Source organism: Symphalangus syndactylus, chromosome 1 (assembly GCF_028878055.3).
Source record: "Symphalangus syndactylus isolate Jambi chromosome 1, NHGRI_mSymSyn1-v2.1_pri, whole genome shotgun sequence".
NCBI classification, from domain to species: domain Eukaryota; kingdom Metazoa; phylum Chordata; class Mammalia; order Primates; family Hylobatidae; genus Symphalangus; species Symphalangus syndactylus.
This window is the reverse complement of record NC_072423.2, coordinates 39,483,900-39,499,289: the sequence shown is the minus strand read 5'-3', so window position 1 is coordinate 39,499,289 and position 15,390 is coordinate 39,483,900. Positions and strand designations below refer to the sequence as shown.

Below are 15,390 nucleotides of genomic sequence, written 5' to 3'. Positions count from 1 at the left end.
ATCTTCTGGGTCTAAAACTGGGAATGATATTCAATGCATCCTTTTCCTCAGGCTGTGGTATCATAGGATTCAATTTTGAATTTGATAATGGAGGTATATTTGTGGCACAGTAGCCCACAAAGGAAATGAAAGAAGACAAAAACAGCCAGATTATTGAAACATGCAAATGAGACACCTAGATTAGATGCTCACTTCTGGGCCTCCCTTCTTTGTACACAGAAATTAATGAGCATGTAATTGTGTCCATTTCAGGGGCACACCATCTCTTACAGTTTAAATGGACCCTTTTTGGGGGGAATGGCTCATTCTTAGTTTTTTTTAATTCAGAAGATAATTTTCTATCTTAATTTGAATGACCTGGGCAGAAAGATGTAGATCTGGTGAACTTTATACCTTTAATTAAGAAATTTGTAAGACTGCATTCTGTGTTTTCAGTAACAGAAGCTCACCTTAAATATTTAACACTACATTTTGAATAGTGTTTTTAAAACTCTCTTTTCCTGCTTTACTCTTACTGAATTCTGAATTTTTATCACTCTTACCACAAAATAAACATCACATTATTATTTTAAGATCTGGTCACCACAAGTAAAAGCTGCTTCACTGTCCACATAGTAGGAAAGCCATTTTTTTGTTGTTGTTGTTAGAGATGGGAGTCTCCCTATGTTGCCCAGGCTGCTCTCAAACTCCTGAGTTCAAGTGATTCTCCCACTTTGGCCTCCCAAATTGCTGGGATTACAGGGGTGAGTCACGGTGCCCGACCATGAAAAGCCATTTTTGATGCAGCCTCTTTACCAGACAGAGTTCTAAAGGACTCAGCCAATGCCCGTTATAGAGATCGACTCTTTTGCAAACTGTGATTCTAATAAAAAAAAAAGTGGAAATTCTTTTGATTGGAGTTGAAGTAGCTACCATTTTGCAGAAATGTAATCAAAACCCTGAGTAAGCCTGTCTTTTAGGCTATTCTTTCAAAAGTATGATCAACATTGCTCAGATTTGTTTAGGATTAAGAATTAGACCTCTGTCTTAAGAATTAGAGCTTTTGCTTTCTTATTTATCCTGATCAACTGTGTTAATTAGGTCAGTGGCTCACTGTTTAAATGACTCTCCAGGGGTTCTAAAAAGGAGTTTGAAGGAAATAATTCTGACAAATGTTCCAACTCGCTTTTATTAGGGTTGCTATGAAACTCACTATCCTACCTGTGGGTAGTAGAAAATAAACTGTATTTTCTGCCCCTGTGTATGTGCATGTATGTGCACACATGGAGTATTTCTATAATATAGTTTAATTGATCCTCTAGAGTATAAATTGCTGAGTGGTATCACTGGGTCAACAGGTATGTGCATTTTCTCTTTGATAGATTTTGTCAATTTGCTCTGCAAAAGGGTTGTACCAACTTACATTTCCATGAGTTGTATCTGAAATACAATATTCTTTCAATACCTTACCAAATCTGGATGTAAAAATGTAAAAAATAGCTTCACTTTAAAAAATTTGAGATTCTTATTGAAAGAAGCTTATTTTTGTACCAATAAACTGAAGAAGTATAGACAATAGTTAAGGTGGTTTCTTCAAATTGTATATACATTGCAAATTATTATAAAACCCACAAGAAAAACTGTAAAGAGAAATGTCTGCTGTAAATGAACATGTGAAGATTCTGAACACAGAAATGCCTGTATTACTCTTCTGTTCAGTAAGTCTACTCCTGTAGTCACACTGATACAGCAAGGTTGGGTAGTAATAAAGTGTCATTGCTACACACCAAAGCAGAAACAGGCTCTGTCTGGGGGCTGAAAAAGCAGGCCCTCATGGTGCTATGTGTGATAACCAGTTCTTTTACCCCCATCATTTCCATCTTGAATAGTTTCAAAATATTGCATATAATAATTTATATTTTCAGTTAGACTATTTATTTATCAAGCCACAATTTTACTTAAATTATTTACATTTATTTAAGCCTTCTTTTCTCTGCCCCTCTCCCACCATTTGCATTTTAAAATATCTTTATTCATATACCTTACAACTCACCATTTAAAATGTACAATTCCATGGCTTTCAAGATATTCACAGAGATATACTTCCATTGCCTTGATCAATTTTAGAAACTTTTCATTAGCCCAAAGAGAAATTCTGTACCCTTTACCTGCCATCCCCTCCACCCCCTGCCCCCTGCAGTTCTCCCATCCTCCCCAGCCCTCCCCTCCCCGCTTTTAAAGGTCTCTTCCGGGGATCTTTTTTTTCTGTTCCTCTAATAAATCTAATGAGTTTTCCCTAATGAGTTTTTCATCCCACTAATGAGGGTCTTCCTCTGGGTATATGCATGTCTGTGCACACATGGAGTATTTCTATAATATAGTGTAATTAACCCTCCTCATCTTTAAGAAATTTAGCCAAACCCAGTGCAGTGGATCCAGTACTGAGGAGCACACAGAGAACACTAGCTACTTTTTCTCAGTGACTTAGTCATAGAGAACATTTGCACAAGTAAATGTTTCAATTAGGAAGGAGCAAATGCTTCTAGAGTAAAGGATAGAGATACTCTGAAATACATAAACGAAGCAACTAACAGCTATTGGGCACCCACCAATTACTATCCCTAATATTGGCATAGCACCCCCACAGTTTTCAAAGCACTTTCCAGGCTTTATTTCATGTGATGTACAGGACACTGCGTTAGAACCTCTAATATGGAGGGATATGGACATTGTTAGAAATGGGACCAGTCAGTGTCCAATATAGTCTCTGGAAAAATGTAGATCACTTTCATGGCTCTTTAAGCCAATTCCCATCTTTGCTTTCTCAAAGACTTTTACATGCAAATGAAATGGATTAGCTTTATTTACAGCAGGTCTGCAACTATTCAGCAATTAAAAGACATAATCTCTTATAAGATATACTACTCCTGGTGCAGCAGGGTGACTAACCTTTTGGAGGAGGTCTAGCCAGTGACAGCTTTGGAATGGTCACTAATATTGCGGGAAATTAAGTTTGAGAAATTGTAAAAGACATCATTCATTTGTTACTGTGTTAGGTCAACTAGGAAAGACTGGCTGGTAACCATAGTTATTTGTTTCTGGCAAGTTTGGCACGCAGGTTTTGGTAAATTAAAATAGTGGTTGTGTAGGGTATGGATTTTATGAAATAATATAAAGTAGGAGATTATCTCTGGTCTGGAGTGAATATAAATTGGTGGTAGAATGATGAGGAGGAGTTGATGAAGGGAGGAGCATTGGCCCAGAAGCCAAGATTCTGCTTTCAACTATTTGGGCTTTTCAGCAAATTCCTTAATTCTTGTAGATCTCAGGTTCCTGAGATTCAAATGATCTCCAGGGCCCCCTGAGATTCAGTAATTTCCAGGTACCTTTTAGACTTAAAATTCTGGACCAAAACTCCAAACATAGGTTTGAGACCATATACGTTTAGAAACATAACCCATCAATCCTATTTCTGCCTATTTAATATGCAGTTGTAATTGTATTTTGCAAATTTGATCTGGACTGAATTCTATGATTATTATCATTTTTATTCTGCAAACAATGGTCACTTTGGAATGACCTAAGTTTCATGAAGGGCCCCCCCCCAATATACTAGATGGCACTATAGGTGAGGCAAATTTAATTTCAAAAAAAAAGGAAGGAAAAAGTTTGATGGCCAATGTTAATTTTGGCAAATTAGAAAGGGTTCAGTCTTCACCAAGAGTTGTCATGTCAACGTCTTCAGAAAGATGAGTGGAAACTACAAATGTCAGATATCTTTAATATCAAAATAGTATCATTTTGTATAGTGGCTTTCAAACTTTTTTTTATTGTGACCAACTGTAAGACGTCTTAGATTGAAATTCAGAATTCTCTCCCTCCCACACACATACCTACACACAAATACAACAAAAGTTTCGTGACAAACTACTAAGCCTTCTTACCTGTTATGAATTCTGCAATCATTCTAATTTATTCAACTATGCTTCTCATAACCTATTAAGTTGAATTTATGACCTATAGTTTGAAAAAGAAGTGATCTAGTAAACCTATCAAGGAATATCAATCTTCTTACCACAAAATCGTATGTGAATAAATATAATTTTTATTAATCAATTATACCTTAATAAAGCTGAGGGGGAGGGAAGAAAATAGAATGAGAAGAAAATTAAATCAACATTAAATAGGAAAAATAAAGAAATAGTCTCTACTTGGCATTTGGCACCATACTAGGTGGTGTGGGCAACTGGAAGTATTTAATGATATTTCTGTTTTCTGGGAAAAAGAAGTTACTTTAAGAGACATTAGAGAAGAACCTGTAAGACATTTTGAAATTGTGCTCAGATAGACCAGAAAACCATAGAAGCAGATAATTATGAAATAATGAAAATTTCATGGAATAGGTGGACAATTTCTAAATCTTTACTTTGATATGGGGAAAATTACATACTGTTGGACAAAAGTAGTCACCAAAAATAGACATGTATTTCATTCATATAAAGTTCAAAAATGAGAAAACTAAACAAATATATTTTTTAAGAATACATACATAGATGGTAAAAATCAGAAAGGAAAAGGGACTGATAAGCGCAAAATTCAGGATGGTCATTACCTCAGGAGAGAGGGAGGCGAACCATCTGCGGGGAACACCCAAGGGAGCTTCTAAGATATTGAAGGTGCTCTGGGTCATAATCTGGGGGGTGTTTATTTATTATTAAAAATGAATGGATGTGTTATACACTCTTTCATATAAATTATATATATATATTTCACAATAACATAAAATATAGCAAGCAAGACTACCGCAATTGCCTTCTTGATTATTTCTCTCTTGGTAATTTGTTTTTGGGTTTGTTAACCATTCCCCCCATCACTGCTGTCTTCAAGGACAGAGGTAGGAAGGTTCCCAGTGACATTGTTTCCGAGTGGACTGTCGTATGCTTTTAAAGCTCTCCTTAATGTTATCAGATCTGTCATTGAGGATTAATTTGGATTTTAGAAATAGCCACATCTCCTAATAGTATTTGTAAATTGGAAGAAGCACACATTTACATAACAATAGAAGATTTATTAAGTTATGATACATTCTCTGCATACATTAAAAATAAAGTATTATGAAAACATTTAATGCCTTGGAAAAATATTTATAAAATATTATTTCTAAAAACAAGTTATCAACTCACATGAGAGTACTACTTTGTAAGAAGACTTAAAAAGTATAGGCTGGGTGGAATGGTGCACACTTGTAGTCCCAGCTACTTGGGAGGCTGAGGTGGGAGGATCACTTCAGCCTGGGTGTTCAAAGCCAGCCTGGTAACATGGTGAGATCCCTGTCTCTAAACAAATAAAATTAAATTTTAAAAAAGAATGTGACCAAAATGTGTTTTTTTCTCGTGGTTTTATGCATTGTACCGGTTTTCTGCCACGATTATTTTTGCAAATGCAGCTTGGGGGAAGACTGTGGTCATTAATCTATATTGAATACAATTTTATAATAAGAGTTTCAGAAGTTTTTTGAGCAATGGAATAAGAACATGATCTGCCAAGGAACTAATCTGAAACCATAAACATCCATTTAAAAGCAGTAGGCCTGACAAATTAGTCATTGCTTTTTAAAAAGTAGAATTTATTTTTTAGCGCAGTTTTAGGTTCACAGCCAAATTGAACAAAGTATAGAGAATTCCCACGTACCTCTCCACATGTTCACCTTCCCCCACTGTCAACATCCCAAAATACAGTGGTATGTTGTTAAATCGATGAATCTACACTGGCATGATTATCAACCAAAGTCCATTTTACATGAGGGTTCATGCTTGCTGTTGTATATTCTGTGGGTTTGGACAAATGTATAATGATGCATATCGGTTACTACAATCTATCATATAGAATGGTTTCACTGCCCTAGAAATCTTGTACTCTACCTATTTATCCCTTCCTCCCCCCAACCCCTGGCAATCACTTATCCTTTTACTGTCTCTATAGTTTTGCCTTTTCCAGAATGTTATATATTTGGAATCATACAGTATATAGGCTTTTCAATTGGCTTCTTCTACTTAGTGATATGCATCTAAATTTCCTTCATGTTCTTTCATGGCTTCACAGCTCATTTCTTTTAGCTCTGAATAATATTCCATTGTCTGAGTATACCACAATTTATTTATCCATTCACCTACTGAACGACATCTTGGTTGTTTCTAAGTTTTGGCAATTATGAATAAAGCTGCTCTAAACATCCCTGTGCCAGTTTCTCTGTGAACATAAGTTTTCAATTCATTTGGGTAAATACCAAGGGGTGCAATTGTTGGGTCAGAGTGATTGCTGAGTAAGAGTATGGTTAGTCTTTACTTTAAAAAAACCTGCCAAAGTGCCTTTCAAAGTGTTTGTACTGTTTTGCATCCCACCAGCAATCAGTGAGTTTCTGTTGCTCTACATCCTCGCCAGCATTTGGTATTTTGGATTTTCACCATCCCACTAAGTGTGCAGTTGTACTTCACTGTTGTTTTAACTTTCCATTCCTTGATGATGTGATGTTGTCTTTTCATATGCTTGGTTACCATCTGTATATCTTCTTTTGTGAAGTGTCAGTTCATGTGTTTTGCCCATTTTTAAGTGGATTTTTTTTTTTAGTGTTGAATTTTAAGAGGGTTTCTCTGTGTTTGTATATTTTGGATACCAGTCCTTTATCAGATACGTCCTTTGCAACTATTTCTCTCATTCTGAATCACTACTTTTTATGTCATCTATTTTATAGGTTCAAGGATTATATTTTTAAATCTCTTTTTCTTTTGGACTTCTGGGAGCCCTGACTTTTATTTGTTTTAGACTAAATTCAAAGCAACAACTAGCTTTTGAATGGCAGAGAGCAAAATCAATCAAACAAGTAGTACTTACTATGCTCCCTTCACAAATATTTTGAAACACAGGTTGCCTTATTTGTTGTGTTTGCTAGCACGCTGAATAAAGGCTTATCATCTTAAGCAATAAAACTTTCTATTTGAATTCTTTTGGATGGATACGTTTATAAAATAAGTTACTGTTTTACCTGCCTACTTACATTGCAAATATTGAGCATAACTGAACCTCTTCATTATGACTTTAAATCATAAGATAAGAGAATACTCTAAAAAACAAGAATAAGATGCTATGAAAAAAGAAAGAATCAGAGAATAAGAAGAAGCTCCTGGAAATTAAAAATGTTATTATCTAAATAAATTCTGCTAAAAAATAAGGCCAAGGAAATTGCTCAGAATATTGAATAAAAGAGACAAAGGAATGGAACACTGTGGGAAAAAAATCTTTAAAAATCAATTCAGGATATCCCCCATCCAATTAATAGGTATTCATAAAAATAAACCAGAGAAAATATAGTGAAATAATTTACCAAAGAAATAATAAAGAAGTTTTCCAAACATGAGAACACGAGAATTTCTAGCTTGACAATGGCTAGGCAGTGAATGGAAAATGACCTACACCAAAGAAACTGTGTAATTTTAGAACCCTAGGGTTAAAAATGAGATCCTAGGCTGGGGGCGTTGGCTCACGCCTGTAATCCCACCAGTTTGGGAGGCCGAGGCGGGCTGATCCTCAGGCCAGGAGATTGAGACCATCCTAGCTAATACGGTGAAACCCCATCTCTACTAAAAATACAAAAAATTAGCCGGGCGTGGTGGCGGGTGTCTGTAGTCGCAGCTACTCGGGAGGCTGAGGCAGGTGAATGGCGTGAACCCGGGAAGCGGAGCTTGCAGTGAGCCGAGATCGCGCCACTGCACTCCAGCCTGGGCGACAGAGTGAGACTCCGTCTCAAAAAAAAAAAAAAAATGAGATCCTTAAAGCTTCCTGGGAAGAAAAATTACGTTACATTCAAAGGATCAGGAATAAGAATGGTAATGTTATACCTTTTCAAGCTATCAAGCTTAAAGTAGAATAAAGACACTTTCAGGCATACAAATTCTCAACATTTATCTCCCATACACCTTTACTCAAGAGAATGTGTGCTATTTTTTTGTTGTTGTTGCTTTGGTAATTTACGAAGAAAAGAGGTTTAATTGACTCATGATTCCAGAGGCTGTACTGGAAGCATGGTGGAAAGTGTGCTATTAAAACAAGAGAGGGACCAGAACAGAAAGATTCAGTTTCTAGGGGATCCAATGCAAGAAAATGTCAAAGGGAAATCCCAGAAAAAGCATCTATTGCAGGTCTTAGAGTCAGTCTCTAGAGTAGAATGGGAGGATAGAGGCTCCAAGAGGGAAGCAAGAGGTGAGTGAGTAGAAAGGACACAAAATCTTATGTATTTGATGGCATGGGAAGTGATAGGAGATGTGTTACTGTTTTGATTATTAACAATACGTATGTTGAAAAGTAACCTAATAAAAATGGGGTGGTTATTCATTTCAAAAAAAATGTACAGAAATGGAAAAGTAACCATGGTATTTTTGGCTCCACAGTGAACTTTTATATGCTCCTAATAATGTAATCAGCAAATATTGATCCAACTGTAGGGAAGGATAGTTTGAAAAGGGTGTAAGACAGCTTAGTTCTCATCTGTCTTAAAGGAAGTGAATAGTTAATGCCTAACACACATATCATGAAACAATGATATATTATTTAGAAACATGGAAGTACATATCAGAAGAAACAAAATAATCAAGGTTGTTCCCTCTAGGGCAAGGGTATCCAAGCTTTTGCATTCCCTGGGCCACAGTGGAAGAAGAATTCCCTTGGGCCACACATAAAATACACTAACACTAATGATAGCTGATGAGAAAAAAAAAAAGCAAAAAAAATCTCGTAATGTTTTAAGAAAATTTACAAATTTGCGTTGGGCCACATTCAAAGCTATCCTGGGCCACAGACAAAAAAGTAGAGAGGTGGTTGCCAGGGGCTGGGGGCAGGGGAGATGTGGAGTTACTCTTTAATGGGAATGAAGTTTCAATTTGGGAAGATGAAAATTTTCTGGAGATGGATGGTGGTGATGGTTGTACAACAATGTGAATGTATTTAATGACACTGAAGTGTACACTTAAAAATGGTTAAAATAATGGCCAGGTGCAGTGGCTCATGCCTGTAATCCCAGCACTTTGGGAGGCTGAAGCAGGCGGATCATCTGAGGTCAGGAGTTCGAGACCAGCCTGGCGAACACGGCGAAACCCTGTCTCTACTAATAAAGTACAAAAATTAGCCGGGTGTGGTAGCGGGCGTCTGTAATCCCAGCTACTCAGGAGGCTGAGGCAGGAGAATTGCTTGAACCTGGGAGGCAGAGTTTGCAGTGATCGGAGATCACGCCACTGCATTCCAACCTGGGCAACAAGAGCAAGACTCCTTCTCAAAAAAAAAAAAAAAAAAAAAAAAAAGTTTAAAATGGGCCGGGTGTGGTGGCTCATGCCTGTAATCCCAGCACTTTGAAAGGCCAAAGTAAGAAGATTGCTTGAGGCCAAGAGTTTGAGAACAGCTTGGCTAACATTGTGAGACTCCCATCTCTACACAAAATATAGAAATCAGCCAGATTAGTTTTATCTAGGTGGTAGTGAGCACCTGTAGTCCCAGCTACTGAGGAGACTGAAGCAGAAGGATTACCTGAGCCTGGGGAGGGCAGGGCTGCCATGAGCCCTGATCACACCACTGTGCTCCAGCCTGGGCCACAGAGTGAGACCCTGTCTCAAAAAAAATCAAAAAAGAAAAAAATGGTTAAAATGGTAAATTTTATATTACATATATTTTACCACAATAAAAAAGCAACTTAGAAAAAAATTTAGTAGAATTTGATTTTCAAATATTTATATGCATATTTTAATTTCATTATAACATTAATTTTTAGAAAACTCTGCATGAATGCCTGAAAAGTGTTTTTTGGCTTTTGGTTTGTTTGTTTTTCTTTTCTTTTTTTTTTTTTTTTGAGACAGAGCCTCACTCTGTCACCCAGCTTGGAGTGCAGTGGCAAGATCTTGGCTCACTGCAGCCTCTGCCTTCCAGGTTCGAGTGGTTCTCATGCCTCAGCCTCTCGAGTAGCTGGGATTACAGGTGCCTGCCACCACTGGCTAATTTTTGTAGTTTTTGTAGAGATGGGGTTTTACCATGTTGTACAGGCTGGTCTCAAACTCCTGACCTCAAGTCATCCACCCGCCCTGGTCTCCCAGATTGCTGGGATTACAGATATGAGCCACCGCACCCAGCCACTGAAAAGTGTTTCTATGTATCATGAATGTAAGTGTTTGTGCATAGATTTTGTGATATAATTTAGGCCACACAAAGACCTTTTATGGCTTTTGTCTAGTTCTTACCTGTATTCTCCTTAGATAAAGATAGATAAGTTATTTTCAAATAAGGGAAGTATTACTGAACATGACTATTTTATGAATACATTTTGGGGCAATTTGAGATACCAGATTCCTAAATGTAGCACATTAACACTGTAAATAAATGCACGGATTCATCCAGTTTGAGCAAAGACCTTATCACACAGGAGTTGTCCTTTTATGGCCTCTGCTATTCTCAGTGGCTATTCTAAATGCTTGCCTGTGCAGTCACCCCTGAATGGTTTGTGGGAACTCACCTCTGCATTTAGCAAGGACTGGGTGGGGCTCTGAGTGAACTACAGATATGGTAACAGATAAGTGCCTGTGTTGTCATAGATGATTTCTGGCTCACAGCTGATTATCTTTTTCTAATCACTTTCCTTAACCTCATCCCAATAGAAGTAGATGTGCATTTGTTTCTTCACGATTATAAGCAATAAAAGGCCGACTGGCTCGGCAGGAAGAAGTCCAAGTGGTAAAGAGCAATCCTAATTAAAATCATTGTCCCTTAAGTTTACAATTGAGAAGGCAGCTGTAAGAAGAAAATAACAATGGAAAACAACTTTATATGTCCTTAGAGACTTCAAATTGCTTTCCAGCCTTTAAGTCATGCTGCTTGGTTTTGACAGGTTACATTTACCTTCCAGGGTTTATTGCTGTAAGAGCAGTGTTATTTTTGATTGTCATCCTACCTAAATTTTCCTCTTTGTTGACAGTGCGAGATGAGGACAGAAGCACGACGAAAAAATCTTCTCATTTTGATTTCGCATTATTTAACACAAGAAGGGTATGTTACATTACAAACATTTATAGAGATGATTCCTCTTTCTCTGCTCTCTACTTTTCCAGATGCTTACCTTTAAATACAATAGACTTTCTTGTTTCGAGCAATTCTATATTTACAGAAAAATCGAGCAGAAAGTACAGAGTTCCGTACGCCCCTTCCCTTTTCCAGTTTCCCCTCCCAGTGACATCTGTATTGATGTGGTTTATTACTAACGTTGATGAGCCAATACATTGTTAACTGAAGTCCGCAGTTTACATTAGGGTATACTCTTTGTGTTATATTGTGCTGTGAGTTTTGACAAATGCGTAATGGCCATGTATTTGCCAATATGGTACCATACAGAATTGTTTCGCTGCCCTAAAAATCCCCTGTGCGCCACCAATTCCTCCTCCTGCCGCAACAACCCAGACATATATACCTGAGACAGTGTCTCATTCTCTTGTCAAGGCTGGAGTGTAATCATGGCTCACTGCAGCCTCTAACCATATCCCCCTGCTCCCAGCCTCTCCAGTAGCTGAGACTGCTGGTGTGCACCATCATGCCTGGCTAATTTTTGTATTTTTTGTAGAGACAGGGTCTCACCATGTTTTCCATGCTGGTCTCAAATTCCTGAGCTCAAATGATCAGCCCACCTCAGCCTCCCAAAGTTCTGGGATTACAGGTGTGAGCCACTGCACCTGGCTTCAGACTTATGCTTTTATTGCCTCATTTACCTAGATATTTTTCACATTAGATACTGAAAACTTTTCAACAGACCTATCCAGTACATAAAGCACTTTTCCTTTCCTCTACACATTTGAAGATAGCACAGAAATGAGGTTTTTCTATAGTCTCACTGCTGGGTATGTACACAAGATAACTTTCTTAATCAGTTTTTCTTTCCTCAAAATAAAGGTATTGCATTTATTTGGACAACCTAAGCCCAGCTCTCTTCTTCCTCACAATACCCATTCTATAACTGGCAGGGTGAGGAAATTTAAAAACTTTTGGGTTTGGCCACCTACCTCATTAAAAACACACAAGCAATTACAGTAAGGGCTGCTACTACTGTGCTGGATGGTATAAGAGGAAGAGAGCTGCTCCACAAAGTGTTTGAAGGGCACTATCTACTTTATATTCGCTTTTCTTTTCAAATTTCAGCCAGGAAGAAAACATGTAGGATTCAGACTAAGAGCTTACAAACTTTTTTTTTTTTTTTTTTTTAACAGATGGGGGTCTCACTCTGTTGCCCGGGCTGCATGATCATAGTTCACTGCAACCTCTAACTCCTGGGCTCAAGGGATTCTCTTACCTCAGCCTCCTGAGTAGCTGGGACTACAGGCACATGCCACCATGTCCAGCTAATATTTAAATTGTTTTTAGAGACAGGATCTTGCTGTTGCTCAGGCTGGTCTTGAACTACTGGCTTCAAGTCATCCTCCTGCCTCAACCTCCCAGTCACTGAGATTAGGGCTTTAAAACTTTTTAGTTAGAGCAGTGGTTCTCAATCAGGGTGATTTTGTCCCTTGGGAGATATTTGGCAATGCTTAGAGGTCTTTTTGGCTGTCACACTGGCATCTAGTGGGTAGAAGCCAAGGATACTGCCAAATGCCATCTGACACACAGGACAGCCCCCATAACAAATAATTATCTGGCTTTGAATGTCAACAGTGCCAAGATGGAGAAATCTGGAGTTACAGCAAGAAAAACCAATCGATTTTTGATATTTTCCCAAAAAGTCTGATAAGCATCTTTTCCTCCATTAAATAAGGGAGCTACTGGAACTAAAAGTCAGTTTTGAGACTCCAGTGACCCTAGTCCTGGAGAGGTACAAAGGAAAAAGGTGAGAAGGGCAGGAGGCAGTTGACAAGGAACTAAGAGTTCCCATTGTTTCTCTTACCCATGCCAGCAACCACTGCTTTCAATAAACCTATTGCCCCCTAGAAGGGATGACCATTTTAGAGACTTTGAGGAATTTTTCTCTACATTTTATAGTAGATATTGGGGTATCTATTTTATACTTGAAGAAATTCAGGCTTAGAAGAGTCAAAGATTGTGTCAAGAGGTCACCTGGGTCTCAGTGGGAGAGCTTTCCAGTCCTGTCCAGACCCGAAAGCCTTCCAGGGTCCTTATTTTTCTGCTCCAATGTTGAAGATTTGCTTTTGTTGAGGATCACGTCAGAAAAATCATAATGTGTGTGGGCCGTGTTTTTTAAAGTTTTGTTTTGAATGATGTTTTTTTTTTTTTTTTGAGGTGGAGTCTCACTCTGTTACCCAAGCTGAAGTGCTGTGGCACGATCTCAGCTCACTGCAACCTCCGCCTCCCAGGTTCAAATGATTCTCCTGCCTCAGCCTCCCAAGTAGCTGGAATTACAGGCGCCTGCCACCTCACCCGGCTAAATTTTTTAGTAGAGACGTGGCTTCACCATGTTGGCCAGGCTGGTCTCAAACTCCTGACCTCAGGTGATCTGCCCGCCTCAGCCTCCTAAAGTGCTGGGATTACAGGTGTGAGCCACCACATGCGGCCTAGAATGATGATCTTTTAAAGTCTTTTTTTTTTTTTAATTTCCATGACACAGCCCTTGGAAGATCCTGAGAACATATGCCTCTAAAGTCTTTTAAAGAAAATTAAATCTCTGCAATTGTACTTAAGCATTTTAAAAATTATTTATGTCATTAAAGGATCTGGGGTTCTTGTTTTTTGGGGTTTTTTCCCCAAAATTTTGGATATATGCATTTTGTAGTTTCTTTCAGTACTCTGTACCATCCTGAGTAGCAAACAAATCACTTTGTAGCCAGATTCCTGAGTGGAAATGAGAAATTGAATTCTCTATGGACTTGTAGGTTTATGGAGGAGTTTTGGTTGTGTTTCTTGGTTTTATTTCAGCCAAACATGTCTGCTTTTGATTTTTTTAAAAAAGTAAAATTCGTCTATATATATGTTCACCTTTTAAATGTAAATGTTTAAAAGTAAGCATTTATATGTTTCCATAACTGACATCTGATGAAGACCTCATTCTCTTCCCCTCTTCAACCCTCCTCTTTTCCCTCTTTTCATACTCTTGTATTGGTTCTAATAAATGGTTGCTTTTCAAAAAAAAAATCAGATATATGCATTTGGTAGTCAATTATAACACTGCACCTTTGAACAAACTTTGTTATTGAGTAATCTGATTTATTTTCTCCCCTTGACTGACCATGTAAGCTGCTTAACTGCAAAAAGTAGACTTTCTCATAACACCATATCAGAATTTTGAGAATGACTTTTTTCTTATGGTAAATATAATGAATTGCAGCATCTTTAACACAAAAATATTTCTTACTCACCTTGAAACACATGATTTTATCAGACACTTCTCTTTCTGGTGTTAGGGAGATAAATTTTATTGAGAAAATAGCTAATTCTTCCCACATCCCCACCACGCACTCCCAGACCAGAGAAATGAGTGCCCCCATCCCATGGTTGGCAGACAAGCAGGCCATCGGTAACTTCTCAACTTAGGCTCAAACTCTGTATCTCCACATAGCAGTGGGGTGGAATTGAGCCCCAGAGCATGGCAGGGCTGACTTTGGTCCTTTCTGTGCCTCTGTTGCTCCATCTGGACTATAAGAGCATCCTGAAATTGACAAGCCAGACAGTCTGCATGTAGGTAGTGGGCTGCTCTGCTCTATTCACCAGGCACTTAAGTAAAGTAACCCCAAGGGTAGCATATGAGAAAGTGACAAGTGTTCAATCTATGACAGGGCTGTGGGGCTTGTTGTCATAGGGATGGCTTCCAGGATATGCATATAGACTTAGGAGCCAGACTCTTTTTTTTTTTTTTTTTTTTTTGAGACGGAGTCTCACTCTGTCGCCCAGGCTGGAGTGCAGTGGCATGATCTTGGCTCATTGCAAGCTCCGCCTCCCCGGTTCAGGCCATTCTCCTGCCTCAGCCTCCCGAGTAGCTGGGACTACAGGCACCCGCCACCAAGCCGGGCTAATTGTTTTGTATTTTTAGTAGAGACGGGGTTTCACCATGGTCTCGATCTCCTGACCTCCTGATCCACCCACCTCGGCCTCCCAAAGTGCTGGGATTATAGGCGTGAGCCACCACGCCCAGCCCAGACTATTTTCTTTCAAATGTCTGCTCTTCCCTTTGCTAATCTGTGATCTTGGACAAGTTACTTATTCTCTTTATGCTTCAGTTCCCTCATCTGTAGAATGGAGTAATAGGGTATAGCTAAGTATCAGGTAGATGCCATTATTACGAGGATTAAATATGTAACATGCTTAGAATCATGCCTGACAATTACATTTATACTTTTATTATTGATAGGATTTGAGTTTTATTCTCTTAATACCCAACTTGGTTCA

General features: G+C 38.3%; 1 protein-coding gene across 2 annotated transcripts in view; it reads left to right on the top strand.

Annotated features, from left to right (window-relative positions):
• KATNAL2 (katanin catalytic subunit A1 like 2) overlaps positions 1-15,390 on the top strand; it is a 274,880-nt gene that overhangs the window by 206,008 nt on the left and 53,482 nt on the right. For both annotated transcript variants that reach the window (XM_055233021.2, XM_055233019.2), the window contains exon 4: positions 10,988-11,058. In XM_055233021.2, the coding sequence (XP_055088996.2) occupies positions 10,988-11,058 (71 nt within the window). The remainder of the gene's footprint in view (positions 1-10,987; positions 11,059-15,390) is intronic.